The sequence below is a fragment of the Podarcis muralis genome, chromosome 4 (genome assembly GCF_964188315.1).
Source record: "Podarcis muralis chromosome 4, rPodMur119.hap1.1, whole genome shotgun sequence".
Classification (NCBI taxonomy): domain Eukaryota; kingdom Metazoa; phylum Chordata; class Lepidosauria; order Squamata; family Lacertidae; genus Podarcis; species Podarcis muralis.
The window spans coordinates 69,982,963-70,004,531 of NC_135658.1; the positions used below are offsets into that span (position 1 = coordinate 69,982,963).

Here is a 21,569-nt window from a genome sequence, read left to right on the forward strand (position 1 = left end):
GATTTAGTTTGCTACCCAGACTCATACATGGGGCTTGCATATTTGCTGCTTTTGAAGACTCCTCTTAGATTCAAAACACATGGCTATTTAATTTTGGGATTGCTATATGAGAAATGTAAAGCCTCATTGATCTCAGAACTGTTTTTGTAGTTCCAGGGAATCACGTGCCTAATTTCTTTTTTCTCATCCCCTTTTCCACAGCTATTCCTATAATGCTATTGAGAGTAAGGATATTTCCTTGGCAACCTCACGTTTTTGAGGGCTTAAAAAAATAAGGCTAGTCATGTTAATTTTTCACTCACAGTTTGTTTCAGCAGCTTTTGCACGAACCTGTCAACTCTGATATTTGAGTTTTAATTTGCTCTTCAGAAAATAGTTAGTAAAACAGCCTCTCTTGCAACTTCTAATATTTATTCTACCGTTTCCTGCTTGCAATTCAAGATTGTTGAGTTAAAACTTTGTATGATAAGTAGGGTTTTAAATAATTAAAGAAATCATATGCTTACTTTGTTGCTGGACAGTTTCTCATATTCAACAACAGGTCATTTCCTTAATATGTCCTTCTTGAACCCAGACCATCTTCCTTATTGTTGAATTTGCTAGCCTTTGCTACTACTTTAGCGAATGCTAAGCATCAAGCATCAAACATTCCTTATCTAAGCTAATTTCCCCCCACCTATATTTGGGGAAATATCCTATCTATATTTGACCACCATGGGTGGACAGAATGACAATGAGAATGTGTCTATGTTGATTTTGTATCTCTCTGGGTAGTTTTCAACACCATTCCAGTACCTTCTAGACATAGCTGTCAACTTTTCCCTTTTCTTGTGAGGAATCCTATTCAGAATAAGGGAATTTCCCTTTAAAAAAGTGAAAAGTTGACAGCTATGCTTCTAGATTAAGATAGAAGCTGGGGCCACTGCACTTCACTTCCATTCCAGCCTACAGGAATATTCCTATAGGAGTCCTACTGGTCTTCTCCCACAAGATTTTGGGTGTCACAAGATTGACTTCTATCATAATCCTGTTTAGCATCTACATGAAACCAGAGATGGTGTCTTCCTAGGGATTTTAACTGAGGTACCATCTCCACACTGATAAACTCTACTTCGCTTTTCCATCTAATTTACATGAAGCTGTGGATGTTGTGAACAGGTACCTGGAGTCACTAATGAACTGAATCACATGACTTAATAAACTGATACTCAGTCCAAACAAGACAGAAGTGTTCCTGGTTGGGAGTACATATGACTGCTAGATTCAGCTCTGCTTATGGCAGGTGGCAAGTGCCTTTCTTTCATTTTTCCTATTTATGGATTGCTAACTTCCCCTGCTTGGGTAAGATGCTTCTGGGGGTAGCTTTCCAACTCAAAGCACAGCTGAACCTGTTCTTTGGAGATGAGCAAACATTCACCTCTTCTCAAGAAGGATCCATCAGGTCCTCTTTTTGACAGTGACCAGCAAGATGCCTTCAAGAAGAGTGGCATGACAACAGTTCTTCCCCATTGTTTGTTTCCAGTACCTGATATTCGAATGCCTCTGAATGCTTCCATTTCACCTCAACAAATGGCATGACACCCATTGCTTTAAGAGTTAAGACCTTTTATCTCCTATTCATTTTGTCCCTTTTGGTAGCTTGCCCTTGTAAATGTTTAAGGAAACTTGTGTCCTTGATCCTGAAAGAAATGCACTTTGTGCCCTCTGTTAATGGCTCACTGACTTCAAACTGGCCGTAAAGGCAGCATAAAATAAATGCACCTATAAAAGAGAATAAGAATTTAATAATCCCCGGCAAGGAAGCAAATCTCTTTTGAGACAAGCAGCTGGGAAGGTCAATAAATAGACTTCGTAATAAGAAAACCCAAAACATTGAAGACTGAACATGATTGTCGTCTAAATGCTAGAGGAGGAAACTAATGAAAATTACACTGCTTTTTAGCACCATGACATTAAAATGATATAAGAATGAATGGAGAAATATGTGAAGGTCAGTCAGTATATCTGCAGGAAATCCCATGACTTCCTTGCTGCAAATTTAGATCCAGGCTCCTGGTTCTTCAAGGCCACTGTCCTCATGCACAATAAAATCGTATCTAAAAATAAATAAATAATGAAATGCCATAGCTTGGTGTAGTTATAGAAAGGCATTTTGATGCATCTGTTTCAAGGATGAGAAAATAAAATTTTAGAGGGATATAACTTTCTGTATGCACACAACTTTATGTACTTCTTAAACAATATTTATTTCTGTGTAATAGATTCTAATTATGTCTGCAGGCTTGGTGTGTCAAGCATAAGAGCTGATATACTTAGCAGTAAGCATTTTCTGAAGAGCAAGATGTGAATGATGGAGAGTAACATTTGTTTATAAATCTCATACTAATATCAGCATGTATTTGTTCTAATCTAATTTCCTGCAGGCATTGGAAGGATTCATCTATGACAGTTTTTATATGTGCCAGTTCTGTGAATGCTTCATATTTTAAGAATGTTACACTGTCGTTGAATTAGTTCCCACAAAGCAAGCAGAATGTGTGAAGCAGTTGTCACCATGCAAACATTGAAAATTTATTCACCTAAACCAGTGGTACTGTCTCTATGCCATCACGCTGAAGGTGCTAACAGTCTTGCAAATTCTGTAAGTGAATTCGGAACTTAAAATAATAGAAACCCAGGGGAGGGGAAAATTCCCATAAAATGTTAATTATCAGAGGGAAATGTGCAAATTATTTTAAATCAAGGCATGTTTTGTACTGTGTACAGTCTGTCTTTTTCTGAAAGTTTCCTCCACCGAAAACCAGAAAGGGGGCAGGGGAGAGAGAGAGAATAAGAGGTTGATCATGGAGGGGGCTTACCCCAAATGCAGACTTCTGAACACACACACACACACACACACACACACACACACACTGAACAATGGGAGATGTTTCTTGTGAGAGCTTGAGGTTTTCTGGGAAAGCTGTCAATGTTCTGCTCAAAATTGCATTGAAGCAAGAGACTAAAAAGGAACAGTACCTTGGACAGCTCCAAAGGGCCATGCTAAGGTAGCTACAGGATATGCTTTCTCTGTGTAGAAATGGAAACTTGATGTAGGCAGACAAGACCTGGAATGTGGAAGGTTCTGTTTCCTTTGAGAAGCTTGGTTGGCTTGTTAAAGGGCCTTATTCTGTAATCTTTCCCTTCTTAAGGCCAGGGAGACTGAAGTACTGCATCAGCTGTGTTATCTGGCAGGGAGAGCCCTGCAGACAAGACAGTCCCCCCATTCACCCATGCTAGCAGCCTGAACCTTGTCTTGATCAGAGTTTTCAGTTCCTCACTTCAGGGTCCCTGGGTTGTGACATACGTTTTCCAGTATCTTTGTAAGTGGAACAAATGCCATGATCTAGAGCCCAGGGAGATTTATTAATTCTTCTTCAGGCCTTCCACACAGTCATCACAAACTGGTCTTCAAATCTCCCCTCGGTTTTAAAAGTAGCTTTTCATCTGCACTCATTTATAGCAGCACCGTACGACTTTAAACAGTTAAGGCTTCTCCCAAAGACTCCTGGGAACTGGTAGGTTATCAAGAGAGCTGAGAGTTGTTAGGATATCCCTATTCCCCTCACAGAGTAACAATTGTCAGAGTGAACACCATTGATCCTTTGCTGAAGAGGCTCGCCGATCTTTCAGACAAGTCTAAACTTAATTCTCTCCTCTTAGGCAAAGATCACAAGACGACCTGACTGGTGGCCAGATTCTGCACCCAGATTTGTAGGCATAGATCATCCTCTAGAATAAAATAGCTTATTAGGGAAATGTTGAAGTCACCCTTTGGGGCGCCTCAGGGTCAATTTTTTATGGTAGCCCAAATCTCAGTTATATGGGTGTATGTATATATCTCAATTTTAACTCATGAGCTATTGCTGCAATCTGCTCCAATTGTATATTTTATCTTTAAGAATGCTATTTTTATTGCGTTATGTTATGTGACCTGGTCTTTGACTGTAATAAATTATCTAGTAATCAAGTCCCCTTTCCAGAAGAAACTGGGAAATGTAGCTTTGTGAAGGGATAAGAGTAGCTATGACTGGTTTCAGCTGGTGTATCTAACACTGAGTTATATTCTTATCCCCTTTTCAATTCATTTAGGGCATAGCCATTACCATTGGACCTCATTGTAGTTATTGATGAACTGGTCATAAACACTGCCCTGCAGATGTGAATTCCAAGGAAAGAGCAAAACAAGGCACCTTTCAAAGAAACATATCTGCCCCATATGCTCCTGAGATACCCCTTTGTTTCCTGAAAGAGTTTGGAAAGCTACTGGCATAATTAAATGTTGACCCAAAAAGTCATAGCAATATTGCAGGGTCTCCTCACACGCAATGTCTCAAATAAATTTGAGAGTGCTGTCTTCTAAGCAATACATGCCAACCATCTGGAAGAATTGGGATAACCTCGTTTGTAATATGACCTCGTTACTTTAGAATCACATCATTTCTATCCAACTGACACTCAAGAAATACATCCTTTCACTTGATTACATCCCAAATAGACACAATAAAGTTATCATTTCTTCTCCCTTCCTACACCTTTGTAAAAATACATTCTGTGAATTCCTCTGTACCAAAAAAAAAAGCTGCTTATTTTCCCCTCAAAATGGAGTAGTGTTTATGCAACAGCGAATGTTGCCGAGTATTCTAATTAACAGCTCACTGAAGGGCATTCAAGACATGCAAATGTAAAGATTTCTATTTCTGTGCTGCTGACTTGTTTTCTTCAAATGATGCTCACCTTAACCTTGCATCTGCGCTACTGCTTAGTTTGTTTTCATGGAGTTTCCCCATTGTATAGTGGCAGTAACTCAGTATAGACATCAAAAGAACGATGTGCCTGTGTGCAGTTACCTAAATATCACCTTTATGTAAACATATGAATGTCAGAGTAATCCAGCAGTTATGAAACAGTTTTACCTTTCTATGTTTACACATTATGAGTTGGTTATAGGAATTCCTCATTTTTGACTATTGAGGTGTGCATTTTGATAAATTGGACTTGAGTTGCTGGCTGAAAGGATTGGCTGTATTCCTGGAGATAAGAGAGTGCAGCAGCTCCAGTGGATGGTCAAAAGGGCAGTGTCACAACAATGGTTCTGTGCAATCTATGGAGCCCCAAATGCACAACAAAAATGTCCTGATTCAGCCAGGCTAATTTTATACATACATGACGACTATGGACATGGTATAGAAAATATCCCCTCACAGTCACATAGGCTTCAGCAATAACTTAACAGAGTACAGTGGTACCTCGGGTTAAGTACTTAATTCGTTCCGGAGGTCCGTACTTAACCTGAAACTGTTCTTAACCTCAAGCACCACTTTAGCTAATGGGGCCTGCTGCTGCTGCCGCGCTACCGGAGCACGATTTCTGTTCTCATCCTGAAGCAAAGTTCTTAACCTGAAGCACTATTTCTGGGTTAGCGGAGTCTGTAACCTGAAGCGTATGTAACCTGAAGCGTATGTAACCCAAGGTACCACTGTATATGAAAGAAGCAGGTTGAATTCCTGTAGCCAACTCAAGGTGTCCACAGCTTACTGTTCTTCAAACTTTAAGCCTTTAAGGTGGAGCCTTGACCTTCTAAGTTGACTCAAGGACTCCACTTACTCCCTTGTTCAACCTTCCACTTTGGGGTTATTTTAGTGGAGCACACAACTTCTTTATAGATTCTCTTGGAATCTGACAGGTCCCTTGGCAGTTCTGTGGAAATTGGCTTCCACCTCCAAAGTCTATAGGATTATTCCCACAAACTCAATAGAGTGGTTCTGTCCATCTGTATATGAAACTCTATTTGGGTTGCTCTTGCTATTCCTTCCTTCCTAATATTCAATCCCTTGTTCTAATGTTCAGGAACACACATTTAGTTTTACAGTGGTACCTTTGGTTACGTACTTAATTCATTCCGGAGGTCCGTTCTTAACCTGAAACTGTTCTTAACCTGAAGCACCACTTTAGCTAATGGGGGCCTCCTGCTGCTGCTGCGCCGCCGCCGCCCAATTTCTGTTCTCATCCTGAAGCAAAGTTCTTAACCCGAGGTACTATTTCTGGGTTAGTGGAGTCTGTAACCTGAAGCGTATGTAACCTGGAGCGTATGTAACCCGAGGTACCACTGTATTCAATCCCTTGTTAGAATGTTCAGGAACACACATTTAATTTTATGTGGGTTTACAGACTCCTCTTGGACAGGGAGAAATTCAGAAACAAACACACACACACATATATACACACACAAACAGAGAGACGCACCCTTTGGGGAACCAAAATAAGCAGCATTTTTGTTCTTTTAAAACCTAATTCTTCAGACGCTTTACACAGCAGGAGCCCCAAATTGCAAATATTGTAGCTATTTAAAATTCATTTATTCGTTAGTACTTCAATAGGACTGCTGTTAAGTGGGTCACTCAAACACATTCTCCCTTTTTTCTAGATATTCTGTACATCAAAAGCAGAACTTGAATAATACAAAAGGTTTATCATGACATTACTAAAACTATGCATTTCGAATTTCCATTTTGTATCTTCTTAAATAATGTACAAATAACTATTTTTGCACATCTTGGCAGCACACAGCTCTTTATTTTTAAATTATCTCAAAACTATCTTAACAGTAACCCAAAGCTCATTCAAATAGTATTTTAATCTATTGTCATATGTCTAGGATTACATAGCCTCCGGCTCCAAAATCATGTGTTGCATATTTTAGTTTGAAATTTGACCAAATGGAACTGGGCCAAGCATTTTTGTAGTTGCTCTTGAGGAATTAAAAGATACCAAGGCACATGTCTGTACCTTTTGAATAGCAAAACATTGCAAGCAGTTAAAGGAAGAAACTTGCACTACTCTAGACTGAAACTTGTATAGGCTTATTTTGAAATTGCTGTTTCCAAGGTCTTCTTCTTTTAAAAAAAAAAAGAAGAAAAATTTTATAGAGAATATTAAACTTCAAACTCCTGATTCTATTTTAGGTAGGAGTGCTCTGAACTATCTCCTCACCAAATATCAAATATAGTCTGTATGTGCATGGGAGCTTATGGTTTTAACTAGTCATTTAATTGCCCATAGGTTACAGACCACTGGCATTAAAAAAAATGGTTTTCACAGTGAATATGTGATAAGGAAAGGGCACTGAATAATTTTCTGCAGGAAGATTGTGACTTTGGTGTAATGGCTGGTACCCACAAACTATTTGAGGGGAGATGATCAATAGCTAGACCCACAAATGGTGGTGTATCCACAATGCATATACTGGGTGTTCTACAACTGTGTGCCCATATGAAGTCATACAGTGGTACCTCGTGTTAAGTACATAATTCGTTCCGGAGGTTTGTTCTTAACCTGAAACTGTTCTTAACCTGAAGCACCACTTTAGCTAATGGGGCCTCCTGCTGCTGCCGTGCCGCCGGAGCACGATTTCTGTTCTCATCCTAAAGCAAAGTTCTTAACCCGAGGTACTATTTCTGGGTTAGCAGAGTCTGTAACCTGAAGCGTCTGTAACCTGAAGCGTATGTAACCCGAGGTACCACTGTACTGTGTTGCCTTGCCTGTTGATGTAGTCTTAGTTACAGGATCTAGGCAGCAGATTATTTTTGTCTTAATGGAATCCTTGATTTAAAAGGTAAAAAATGCATTTCGACCCTTCCCCTTTTACTTCTCCAGAGTTGGACCCAGCAGAAGATCAAAAAAGTGCTTTGATGACTAGATTGTAGCAGCCCACCTCACAGGGCTCAAGGTGGTATACATGGTTCTTTGTAGAATTGCAGGTGATATAATAGTCAACTGGTAGGGTACTGCGCTAGTAGAATTCACCAATTCCCCACACTTCACTATTTATACAGCTCTTGTTGCAAAGGACTGCAGTGATTAATAGAAAATTATACATACCGTACTATCTGTGTGCTATCATGGTTGGTGAACAAGCTGTATTTTTGATGTCGTGTCCCTGTAAACATATCCTTAGGTCTTCATATCAGTATAGCAAATTTATATTGGTGATGTATGAAATGTACAATTTTTACCTGTTAATCCATGAACTGCAAGGCAGATTGTGGAGTTTATCTGTGAATGGCACCAGGTGCTTTGTCAGTAGGCAGCTAAATGCTAATTTTATTCTCTTTGGACAGTGTTAAAAATTCATAAGGGATAACTTTTTATGCTAAAAGATTACACTATTTGATGCTGTTTTGAACAGGGATGGAAACAGATTATTATTATTTTTATAGCAGCAGCAACAAGAACAAATGTGTCCGGGTGCGGCTTTTTTCTTTGTTTCCATGATCACAAATGGTATAAAATTAATGAAAGAAGCTAGCAACTTTTAAAAATTCATTCCCACTGCTTGTGCCAGGGCTTAAATTCATCTTTTTCCAAAGTGTCTTTAAAACTTCTTCAGGTTTAAGACCAATTTTCAGATATGAATCAGCTGGAAGAATTTTCCCCACTGCAAAATTGCTTTGATGCAGTACTTCCAAATTATTGTCATAGCTGCATAGAGATGTTCATTGTGTCTATACTCTTATCAAAAGCTTAATGGAATGTCTACTATACCTTCTCAGTGTTTATTGGGCCATTCATAAATGGCTTTAAAGACTTGAAGCAGAACAATCTTACTTCCTTAGTAATCTCACTCTTAATTTATTTTAATGCTTTCTAGACAAAAGCTATTCATATCCAGTATCAAGAACAATCTTAGCTTTCATAGCCATCAAACCATGTTATTGAGCTTAATATATATCAGCAGTGTAGCTCTATAGAAAGTAGGTACTAGGCTTATTGAAAAAAGCTGTATGCTCTGTACCTAATTTATGATATCAAGAGTAGTAGTAATAATAAAATGTAAAAATACATTTTTCACTTTTTGAGCCAGTAAGCCTGATTTCTATAGATCCACGATCCCGCAATTATTGCAGTATATAATACAATTGCATCTTCGGCACAATTAACTTGCATGATTTCAACCTTGTGCCATTAAAGCCAGCTGGTTGAAATTGGGCAAATTAAATACTTGCAAGGTGGGGAGCTTACAAGCTCTTTTGGGGCTGGGTTTTCCCAGCACAGAAAGAGCGTCCAAGTTTTCCTCCTTGCTTACAAAGCAAGTCATGCTCAGAGTGCGGTCTCTGGAATGCTCTCGTGAGATTCTGTGGGAACTCGGATGACCCTGTGAGATCTTGTGAGAGCATCCCCGAGCCCGCTTGGTATTCCAGCTCCAGAAAATAAGGATGCTCACATGGGGGCAGTTCCAAGGGGCACTTCGAGTATATGTGTTTTGGCATATATGCACCACCCCCTTGCATAAGATGCAATCATATTGTATTCTGTATACCAAAACCATTTTACCCACCCATTCCCTGGCTTTACATTTACATTTCTAGGCATCTTCTATTGCTTTTTTCAAATTATGAAAAATAATAGCTGTTAATTGTAGCACTCAAGCAGGGCTACATGAAATCCAGTTAAACTATTGCAGTATTCTTTTCCTCCACAGTGAAGGACAGCACCGAAAGCTAAGATTGTTCTTGATACTAGATATGAATAACTTGTCTAGAAAGCACTAAAATAAAATTAAGAGTCAAATTACTAAGAAAGTAAGATTGTTCTGTTTAAGAGTCTCTTAAGCCATTTATGAATGTCCCAATAAACTAGACATCAACTTTTTCTCATTTTGTTTTCTGTACAGACATCCCATGCATCCCAATGCTGGAAAGAGTTAGTATACAGCCTAGCAATTTTTTTTTAATTTTAGTTCTATTTTAAAATCAAATTCCATGTTTTAAAAACTGGTGTGGGGTTTTGCCACTTGTCACCTGTGAGTGCCAGTGTGCCACCAGTATTTCCTGTGAAAGTTCTCCGTAAATATCATCTCAGAATTCACAGTGTGTGAGAGACTGTTTGCTCCTACTGAGGTCCCATTTGCACAGGCTCAGTCTCTTCCACATGTCTCAAACCTCTTTAAACATGCTCTCATTTCATTGGATGCAAAATCAGACACCCACCTCCCTTCCATTCTGAGCAAAGGCTGGGCAAATCAGTGCAGCAGTGGTTTATGTAGGCAACTTTTTGCTGCTAATGAAAAAACCCACAAACAGCATTTTGTTTTCTTGACTTTCTTCTGCTCTTTTTGACAAGGCAGCTATTTTGTGTTACGCCACACCCGTAACACTTTCTTAAAATTCTAAATGTGCTCACTGGCCCAGAAAGCTTGGGGACTCCTACTTTAATCAATAGATGCTTTACTCGTTTTATAGCCCCACTAGATGTTGCATTTTCAACTGCAATAGAATCTGCTTTGGAGGTGGGAAGATTTTATCAACAAGAAAAACTCAGAACATATAGACTAGCCGAGAAAAAGATAGGCGGCTGTATACACACTTAAAGCACTCTGTCCTGAACCCCTGGCCTACCTGGCAGCAAGTCGGTATGCTAAATCCAAAGTTCAAAATCTGAGATTTGATCCAAAGTCAAAAGGTCAGGGAACAAGGTTCAGGGTCAGTTCAAGTAACCAAGTCTGAAGTCCAGCAGGCAGGATACAGTTCAGAGTCAAACCTGAAACGCCTAAGTTTTGTGTAGATTGAACGTTGTGGCACACAACAGGACAGGACAAATCTGTGATAAAGTGTCAGGGATGGAATTAGCTGCTCAGCACACCTTCTGTCTCCTCAAAATCTGTTCCAGGAAGCATTGGAGGTGCTGCAGTGGCAGCAGGGGGAATTGGCAGAACTTGTGTCCCTCTCCATTCCAGTGACAGAAGCCTCAGTTGGAGCAAAGAACCAATGTGGGGACACATTTGATACCACATAATGATGCTTAATTGCCTTGGCTCTGTGCTTTGTTGTTATAAGAAAAAATGTTATTTGACCCAACTGTTATTCTTACAATAGACAAAGGAGTCGTGTTGGATTCAGGTACAGAGAACGAAAACAACAACAAACAAAATATAAGTATATCAGTCTTTTTGAGAGGCAAAGTGGCATTCCAGCTTGCACTCTTAATAACTGCTGGAGTATTCTCATATCCTTGGATTTAGTATATTAATAGGGAGGGGAAAAGGGCAGTTGGTCATCACTGTGAGTCCATTATTTTTTTAGTGACCTCTGCAAGACTCCCATCATTTGATTCAAAATACTGCTGGGATGTTGACAATAGGTGTCAGTACCAATAAAAACTGAAGGAAGATTAGGTACATTTATTTGTTGCAGCATTAAAGCCACCGTAATTATGGGTCATTTTCCCAGCTTATTGGTAATTAAGTGTTTTAATTGCCTCCGGTTCCAAAGAATTAGTTAAGCTTTTCCATTATGCATATTGCATTCCACAGTCATTGTCGTTTTTCATACAATAAGCTTAATGACATCATGGAAGTCAATTAGATCTTTCAAGGGGACGTACTGAAGTATATTTATTTATACTGTGTGGATTAAATAAAAAGTTTCTGAACAGTCTTGATAATGGTGTTTTGTGCAACGCAGAAGGATCTAAAGGCCAAGTATGTCAGAGTTGTTCCCTTTTCTGCTTTCTGAATGCAGTGGGAAATTGAAGAGTGTGGATTTATGTCTCAGACTAGCTAGATTGTTCACAAAGCCCACAGACAGGAGAGCTCTTCCAGAATTTTACAGCAGCTGTTCAAAGCCTAGCAATGTTGTTGGGTCCTTATTACTGGCAATACCAACAGTCAGTAGTCTCTGACTGAAAGAATATTAAGGCATTATCACAAGGAATTCTTCCGTTATTTCCAGGGGTGTTGGAAGGGAGGGTTGGCATTTGTAATCCAAATTAAAACACTACATTACCCAGAATGTATGTTAATATTTTAAAATTAATATTTGCCAGTGGCTAATTTGAGATATTTTAAAAGCATTCTTAGTATCTCTTGTGAAAATGTCTTTAATCTTCAACTTGAAATGAAAACTAAGTAAGAGAATTTAGTGAAAATGAAAAGATGCTTTGTGAAGGGAGAAGTTAAGAAGTTGAAAAGAATTCATATTAGCAGATTGTAAGGTAGTGTGTCTCAGTTGTATTTTTTAGAAGACTTCTTTAGAAATCCATTTCATTTCATTTCATTGTTGTTCGCCAATATATTGATGGACACAAGAGGCCTGTCCCAGATGGATAAGGCACAAATAAATGTGCCGTGTGCAGTTTTTGGGCTGATCACCGCTGATGGGATAGCTCAGTCAGTAGAGAATGAGTCTTAATCTCTGATTACTCTTAATCTCTGGGTTTTGGGTTCCAGCCCCATGTTGGACAAAAGATTATTGAATTGCAGAGTGTTGGACTAGTTGACCCTTGTGGTTCATTCCAGCCCTACAATTATATAACCCTACGACTCTATGGCATTTATATCCATTTAGATGCATACTTTTGAAACTTGATGATTAAGAAATGTGTCGGTATGGGTCTGACCTTTTTCTTCTGTTTCTCATATTGTAATCTGACCATGAGCAAAAGAAGCACTTGTCCGAGAGTGCCAAGTTATGGCAGGGAACAGGAAATACCTGGAGAAGAGATGTGATAGTCCTGGGTTCTGCTTAGAAACAGGTGACATTAAATAATTTTCTGAGAGTTTTGTCAACTGAGACTAAAACAAGAGCACCTAGAGCACCCTTCTGCAACATGGTGTCTTCCAGATGTTTTGGACTTCAACCTCCATCACAAGAGCACAAGAAGAACCTGCTGGATCAGGCCAGAGACCCATCTAGTCCAAAAACATCCTGTTTTCACAGTGGCCCACCAGATGCCTGTAGGAAACCTGCAAGCACAATAGCATTTTCGACAGCTGGTATTCAGATCGCAGAGGCAGAACATAGTCCTCACCGCTAGTATCCATTGATAGCCTATTCCTCCGTGAATTTTCCCAGTCCTCTTTTAAAGCCATCCAAGTTGGTGGCCGTCATTGTCTCCTGTGAGAAGGGAATCCACCATCCCTGAATATAGGACACATTGGCCGGTGGCTGAAGGGAGCTGAAATTCAAATCTCAAAGGTACCAGGCTGCGGAAGACTGGCTTAGATACTTCAGAGTTCCTGGGGAACACCTTGGCAAGACTGAACCTTGATAACTCCATGTAAAAAGATTGGGCATTAAATGAAGTGGTTGCAAATAGCATGAGGACATCTCTATCCATATCCTTCAAACTTCATTTCTTTTATGCCTCTCTCTTTCTCCCCTCAGCAGCTCCAGTTGCAGTTTCCACAGGTTTTCTAGATGTTGGGCTAAAACCATGTTTGAGCAATATGGGAGAGATATATTTTATGGTCATGACTGGGTCAGGAATTCATGCACCTTTTAAGTGAAACTCTGCCATACTATGGCTTGATTAAGTAGACATAGCCACCATATGGTAACCACTGGTGGGGCAGGGGGAGTGCATCGCCCCCAGCACCATCGGGGAGGGGGGTACCATCGCGGCTGCCCCCCCCCAGACACGTGACACGCACCCCCCACCGCGCCAGACCATGCAGCATCGCCACTGATGGTAACCTCACCAACTGGAGGATAAAGTATTATTTCCAAAGATGGTGAACTAAAATCCTGTTTATTCTCTATTCAGTATCTTTGGCTATTTGGAATGCATACTTCTAAATTCCTTTCTGCTTCTCTGATTAGCCATCTCCTTGGGATGTTTCATTACTTAAAGCCATGACAAGTCAGTATTGAGTCATCCTCAAAGTTTGCATGGAAATTCATCAGTTTTGATTTGCAGAATTCTGTTTCCCTTAGTGTCGCTGCCAGAATCACCCTTCCACTTTAAAATCAAATAGATTTATAGCTGCAGTTTTGTTTAACTGTATGCTGCTGTTCCCAGTTACTGAGCATATTCTACTCCTAGTTTGAACCTCTGGAAATTTTAGACCTGGGTGGTAGAAGCAAAGCTTCCTTCCTTCCTTCCTTCCTTCCTTAATTCCTTCCTTCCAACATGTTTACATGAGCACAAGCTTAAGGGCCAGATTCTAGCTGGATAGACTCTGATATGCATCCAACTCAGAGGAATTGAATTTTGGCCAGTGCTGGCCCTGCCTTATTATGGTCTGCAAATGAACAGATTTGCTGCATCCCTACAGCAGGCTGCACAATCACTGGAGCTAGGTTGGTGCAGGTTCACCTGTGATACAGCATTCATGAAAACAGAAGATTCATTGTGCCGTGGCTTTGTAGAAGCATGAGGAATCTTTTAATGGCAGGGGGCATGATTGTTCCTTCAGACATCCTATTACCCGTTTATCAATGCCGTTCAGAAGTGTGGCTTCCCTGTTGGGAAGAATGCTTGCCCCGAATACATACGGATTCTAATCAGTGTCCCAGATGTCCTCTTCCTTTTCTCCAAGAATTTTTTATATGAATAATTAGTCACAACGGGGACAATTTACAGTCTGCAAGGAAAACACTTCTTACATTTATTCACAAAGGAGTCAATTTAAAGTCTGTGAGGGAAATGCCGTGTTTCTTAATTTTGATCCAGGACTAAAATACTTTCATGTATCAGTATTTTGCATCCTTAAGGGTACTGTTGACTGTGCCACATTAGGCTGTGGAAAGGAAAAGGCAAATATAGTTATCAACGAGAACAGAACACCCTTTTAGCAATGCACAGATATAGGCAAACGTCCTACCAAACCACTAAATGGGCAAGCTTGAATTCTAGATGTTGATTTGATTACTAATTTATTAAGGAATTCAGTATTTCAGGGAATATTGTAAAGCTTTTAGAAACTTCCTCATTTAAGTGAAATTAATTACTGCTTAATATATTACACCATCCTGTACATGTTTAACACCTGACATAATTAATTTGTTCTATAAAATCAATGTGAGGCGAACCACCAGAGTTCCTTAGATGCCTTCTGAAGAAGGTTATCAATTTATCTATCATCTCATGCATTACTTGCCTTCCAACTAGGAGCTCAGAGCAGTGTACTTAGAGCTAGCCTATTTTTCTCAGCAGCCCTGCACAATAGGTAAGGCTGAGGGATGCTGACTATAGATGTTCAAAGCGCTCGTGCATGGCTCCCCCCCCCCCCCCAGTTTGCTTTCTCTTTTTGTGCTCTTTTCTTGCAAGCACTGAAACCAGAATTGGGAAACTGAAACCAATCCCCCCCGCCCCGCAAAAAAATCATTTCAACACATGAAGAAATGGTTTCTGATGGACTTCTACATCTTATGCAAACCTTCCACAGGATTGTTAACCAAATGAAATTTTGTTGCATTGAGATGAAACGTCTATTAATATGGAATGTTTTGCTTCAGATTGTAGTATGCAATGGTAGCTAAACTGTTGTATTAAAAAACCATAAGTATGTACTAGGTTTACTGAAATATTTGCCTTGCATTTTCAATTTATAAATTCAGAGTTAGCACTTAAATTGTTTTATTCTGACCTTTTATTTCTACAGTCCTAACACATCATTTGAGACAAACTGTAGACCAAGAGATTCTGTTCTCTTATGGTGATATAAATCTCCAATATTTACAACTTAACTGAAGGGGGAGGATACAGAACAGTGATATTTTAGTAACAAAATGAGCTCATTTAATTTTCACAATACAGGTCTGATGTGTATTTATTGCTTAATAAAGAATTGGTTCCCTATTAAAGAATAAGAATGACTGAAATAAAATGTCGTGTCATCCCCCCCCCCCCCTTAAAATTTGTATCTGGTTGAGAACTGAGGAATACATAAGCAAACGAATAAGAAATATTTCGGCTATAATGTTCTTGTTTTGTAATGACAACAATAATGCACAGTTCTAGCCACAGCACTGCAATAATGTTATGTGAAATAGCTGCTTGTCTTACTGGATCAAATGTTTTTATGGTGAAATCTGTCATAATTGTCCATGGACACCATTGAGTGTGGGGGCTGCAGTCAGAGTCAGCAACGTAATTGGCACGAGAACCTGTAGAGAAATGGGTCAGTGCTTCTGACTGTTAACCAGAAGGTTGGTGGTTTGAGCCCACCCAGGGATAGCTGCGGGCAGGATTCCCATATTGCAGCCGGTTGGGCTAGATGACCCTTAAGGTCCTTCCATCTCTACAATTCTATGAGGAACTGGCATGTAGGCACATTAGTGAGGTATGTAGGCATGTAGGAACTGGCATGCTGGCACATTAGTGAGCTTTGAAGGAAGCTGTTTACCCAAATGAGTCTTAAGGACTTTACTCGCTGCCTTTCCCTGCTTCTGCTGGACCATTGCCTCCAGCTGAGAACAGAAGGAGAGCCTGTTTGATTGGGCCAATGGCCAATCTAGTCCTGCATCCTGTTCTAACGATGACCAGCCGCATTCCTTTGAGAAATCTATAAGCAGGACCTGACCACAACATCACTATCCCCTCCTACACTTTTCAGCCACTGATATTCGGAAACATGCTGCCTCTGACCATGGAGGCAAAGCATAGCCATCATGGCTAGTAGCCAATGATAGCTTTATGCTCCGTGGTTTTGTCCAATCCTCTTTTAAAGCCATCCAAGTGGGTGGCCATCATTACGACTGCATTCAGACACCATTTTCCCAATGTTTCCTTAGCGGATAATTTCCATTTCTGGAAATCTGGAAAGTTTAGTTCTCGTTTCCAAGTTAATTGCTTCCCAAAGGAATCTGTTTGCAACCCGTTTAAGAAGGAAAATTGCAGGGTGAAATTGGGGGCAGTATCTTGGCATATAGTTCTTTCCTGCCATTTTCATGGGTGAATCATGGGGAAAGGAGAAGCACAGAAAAGGAAGTGGTGACTTTTTGAATGATGTCCGCTTTTGTGTCACACTACGGCCACTAAACGTTAATGAAATTAAGTGTGACATTGCGGTATGTTGATCAAAAAGCCACAGTTCCACAATTCAACAGGCAATTCCATAGGTTAAGTATGCACTTGTGTGAAGAAGTCTCTTTTGGTGTATATGCATATGTTTAAAAATGCATTCTTAAACTACTGGTATTTTCTAAGTAAAGTATTCCCCGACTGTAAAAAAATGTCTATATGACCTAGGAATTAAAGCCAAATAATTTCATTTGCTGGATATACGCAGAATCAATTTTCTGATTATGGTACTCTGTTTTCTTTCTACTTCTCAGTGTCTTGTCTTTGAAGATGCCCCCAATGGAGTCAAGGCATCACTGACAGCGGGAATGCAAGTGGTGATGATTCCAGATGAAAACCTGAACAAAGATCTTACGAAAGAAGCAACTCTAGTACTCAAGTCGATGGCTGATTTCAAACCAGAATTGTTTGGTTTACCACCATTTGATTGAGAATAGTTTAACTTTTAAAACATTTTAATTTAGCCATATTGATTTCAGGAAAAAAGGCTTTTTAGATTATTGTAAACATGTGTTCCACTTTTATTATTAGACTTTACTGAAAATCTCCTTTATTAAAATTGCACAGATGGAAAGATTGTACACCAGACCCCTTGAAACTTATAGCCACTTAGATGGGAACTCAAAAGGCCTACCCAGTACTAAACACAGGAGGTAGATTTTCATAGGGATTGCAGCATATCAGCTGTGATCGCGAAGAAATGTATCCCACCCAGACAGCAGTTAGCCTTAGGCACAAAGCTCTCATTGGTGCCAGTCATTGGGATCTTGAAAATCCTCATAGGCCATCACGGAGTTAGGGATTGGCTGAGCTACTATTTCCATTCTGTTTAGGTCTCATTGGCACTCAGTTCTTGGTCTAGCCCATCTGTTCAGACTCATTCTGTCCCATTGTGTGCCCTTTTTACATTAAGTGCACATTTTTTAGTGTTCTTCATCTGCAAAATATGCAGTTTGTACACATCTTTTACATAAATTATGTACTTTTGTGCACAGAAAATGTATTGCAAAATCTGGAGAAGTGCATAATCTGACCGGGCATTCCGATCCACCCGCAAGTTCAGGTGTGTCAGGTTGGGTTGGACCATTCCAAAAAACAAAACAAGAAACCAAATCAATTACTCCCTCATCCCTAAAAGCAGTATAAGGAAAAGCAGTATATGCAGGTTCCTTTACTGTGTCTAAATGGGCCTTGAATTATGTCTTGGTTTTTTTCTGCCTTGCTTGAAATTCCGCATTTCTATAATGTTCTGGCTTCATCTTGATTGGGGGATATCATGTACTATAAGCCCATGATACAAAATCTGTTGCAAAATTCTTACTTGCCTGGATCAACGCCAGACAAACAGGTTGTAAGACTGCAGGCAGGACTCTGCTAATTTGAGCGTTTCTTTCAAAGTAATTGTTTTAGATGTGTGGTTATAATTCCTTTATACAGTTGCTACCAGCCCAACAGAATATTCTCTAGTTGTTGTCTTTGCTTGCACAGACTGGCCATGTTCTTTTGCTGTTCTGTTTTTCTTTTCATTGTGCTTTTTCCTTTCCCAGCAGTGCCAATGGTAGAGAAAACATCTCTTGCTAGCTTCAGGATCCCTCTGCTAAGTGCCAAAACAGTTCTATTTCTCCTCCTCCCTGTTTATCTTGATTAACCTTATTTGGTGACTTCATGATTGCATCATTTGTTCAGATTCAGTTTGCCGGGTGATGTTTTCATTGTTGCCTTTTCTGGCGCTTTGATCAGAACTGCACTATCCTCACATGTCTTGAGATGGCATCTGCAATGTTGCCCATGGAAAACAGAATTGTATGTACCTAGCACTGACCCATATTCAAATTCTTTATCAGGAAAAAGCCAATTATTGGATTTAAATAAATTGTGCTAATCAAAGTGTTTGCAATTTTGTTTTGTTTTTCTTTTCTGTAATTCCATTTATCCTGTCCTGGAGACAATGAACAGTGAACCAGGTAGAGTGGTGAGGGCCACTTCCTGGATATCCTGCTCTGGCTTCTTAAAAGTTCACCTGATACCACCCACATGTTCTCAAGCTTATTGCTAAAGAAAAGGAGGCATTTTTTTTTTTTAAGAGGGGGGAAGGATTATGGATTTTATGATGTTACAATATTGTGCCTGCGAGCGCTCCAGTTGGAGAACAGCCTTTACCAAAGGTGTCATGGGTTTTGAAGAAGCACAAACTCAGGATGTAAGGAAGAAATGTGCTGAGAGGTAGGCACGCTTGGCAAACCCTCACTGTGATCAACTCCCACCCAGAAACCTATGTCCCCACTGTGGAAGAACTTGCGGATCCAGAATTGGCCTGTACAGTCTCTTATGGACTCACTGTTAAAACCATGTTCATGGAAGGCAATCTTACTCAGCTACGAGTGATCGCCAAAGAAGAAGAAGACTACAGTGGTGCCTCGCAAGACGAAAAGAATCCGTTCCGCGATTCTCTTCGTCTTGCGGTTTTTTCGTCTTGCGAAGCAAGCCCATTAGCGGATTAGCGCTATTAGCGGCTTAGCGGATCAGCTGATAAGCGGCTTAGCGATCAGCTATTTAGCGACTTAGCGGATCAGCTGTTTAGCGGCTTAGTGGATCAGCTGATAAGCGGCTTAGCGGCTTGGGAAAAAGGGGGGGGGGAAAAACCCTGCAGGAACTCGCAAGACATTTTCATCTTGTGAAGCAAGCCCATAGGAAATTCGTTTTGTGAAGCACCTCCAAAACGGAAAACCCTTTCGTCTAGCGGGTTTTCCGTCTTGCGAGGCATTCGTCTTGCGGGGCACCACTGTATTTGGAATGGTGTGCCCAATGCCACTCTGAGTCCACAGAGCTGAGATTTGTAGCACAGTGAAACTCAAGTGTTATCCATTAGACCAGTGGTTCCCAAACCTTTTAAGTGGTCTTACTATTTTTTCTGTCCGTTGCAGCAATTATAGCACACTGTGCGAGATGTTGTATGATTTAACACTATTTTTACACCCAGACTATGGACTACTTGAATGAAGCTCCTGCATTAAGCTATAGTTCAGGAGAATGTATCTTCAGTGCTATTTTTATAGAAAAAGGGGTGCCGGAACTCACCATGAACACCTCCCTTGTTCTCTTACAATAGCAATGGCTGCCACCTCAGAGATGCTAGAGTTCTTGTGAGTTCCATCTTGCGGGGGGGGGGGGGGAATCCTGGGTATCTTCATGTTGGAATGTTTTGTACTGTTTGATGCTTAATGGACATCAGTCCCTCAGTTTTTCAGAAATTCTTGAATTCAAATTTTCTTTTTGGCCCATTAACCATGCATTACCTAGGATAATTTGCCTTTAATGGAGCTATTTATATCACACCTTTATGTAGCTATTTATATAGCTTTACACAGCCTTCTGCATCTTAATTCCACCAAGTCTGGTAATGGAATTCTTTGCAATGTGTGCATCCATACCGTTTTCTACTGAGGAGGGTCCTTTCAGATCTGCTAGGTGCAAGATTGGAAAGAAGGTCACCCTTCCTCCTAACTTCACATCCTAAAGGAAAAAGAACTACTCATAGCCCTAAGAACACTCCTGTTTTTTAAACAAGGCTGCATTTAGGAAGTGGCATGCAAAACAGCACCTTCTTTGCAGCATAGAATAAAGAAGTAAACCTGAAATGTAGAATGTGAGTTGAAAAAGACTCATTGAAAAAGAAAACCCCTTATATAGGTTCTATTGTTTCATAGCATTATTGTACAATTTTAAGGATTTCCTAAGTGCGGCCAGTCCCTTGCCAAAAGCAAGGTTTTCAGTCAGTACTGATAGGCAGTGATCGTCATTTGCAGCCCAGCTTGAGTTCATGCTGGACTGCAAAAGAAGAATGGAAAGAATTGGGAGTACAGTCGTACCTTGGCTTTTAAACAGCTTAGTTATCAAACATTTCGGCTCCCGAACACCGCAAACCTGGAAGTGACTGTTCCGGTTTGCAAACTATTTTTGGAAGCCGAACGTCCAACGGGGCTTCTGCAGCTTCCGATTGGCTGTAGGAGCTTCCTGCAGCCAATCAGAAGCCACGCTTTGGTTTCCAAACATTTGGGAAGTTGAATGGACTTCCGGAACGGATTACGTTTGGCTTCCAAGGTACGACTCAAGAGGACTGCTAATTTTTTCCTTTGAATTTGGGTTATCTGACACCATGGTGATGTCAGGTGATTGGAGGTTGGAGGCCCAAGCCACCTACAAAAGAGGTCTGTGGTGGGGGATGAGGGCGTGAGCTCAGGATGTGGCCTGCTGGCTGTATTCTGTTCCCTACCCCTGATATAGGTGATGAAATCCTGCCTCTTCTGCCTCCCGTACAAATTTGTTTTCTTATGGAATTGTGGACTTCTCTTACTGATATTAACATACTGTGGTACCTCGGTTTAAGAGTAGTCCTGTTTACGAACTATTCGGTTTACACTACTCCACAAAACTGGAAGTAGTGTTCCTGTTTGCGAACTTTACCTCGGTCTTCAAATGGAAGCTGAACAGTGGAAGGGCACCGGTGGCGGGAGGCCTCATTAGGGAAAGCACGCCTCGGTTTAAGAACAGATTTGGTTTTAAGAACGGACTTCAGGAACGGATTAAGTTTGTTAACCAAGGTACCACTGTAATTTTATAATCCTAATGTCCTTCTCAGCAGTAATTATCCACAATCTGATTATTCCAACAAAACAGTCTCTGAGTTCCTCAAAATATTCTGTTTCTCCCCCCCCCCTCTCTCTTTC

At 40.3% G+C, this 21,569-nt stretch overlaps 1 protein-coding gene across 3 annotated transcripts in view; it reads left to right on the top strand.

The window, feature by feature from the left end:
- PUDP (pseudouridine 5'-phosphatase) overlaps positions 1–18,729 on the top strand; it is a 60,053-nt gene extending 41,324 nt beyond the window's left edge. For 2 of the 3 annotated variants that reach the window (XM_028727736.2, XM_028727737.2), the window contains exon 4: positions 17,097–18,729. In XM_028727736.2, coding sequence (XP_028583569.2) covers positions 17,097–17,273 — 177 coding nt within the window. In that variant the 3' untranslated portion in view covers positions 17,274–18,729. Of the gene's footprint in view, positions 1–10,707; positions 10,849–17,096 lie in introns of those variants that run through there. The other variant, XM_077927537.1, reaches the window with a different exon arrangement.
- The last annotated feature ends 2,840 nt before the right edge of the window (positions 18,730–21,569 follow it).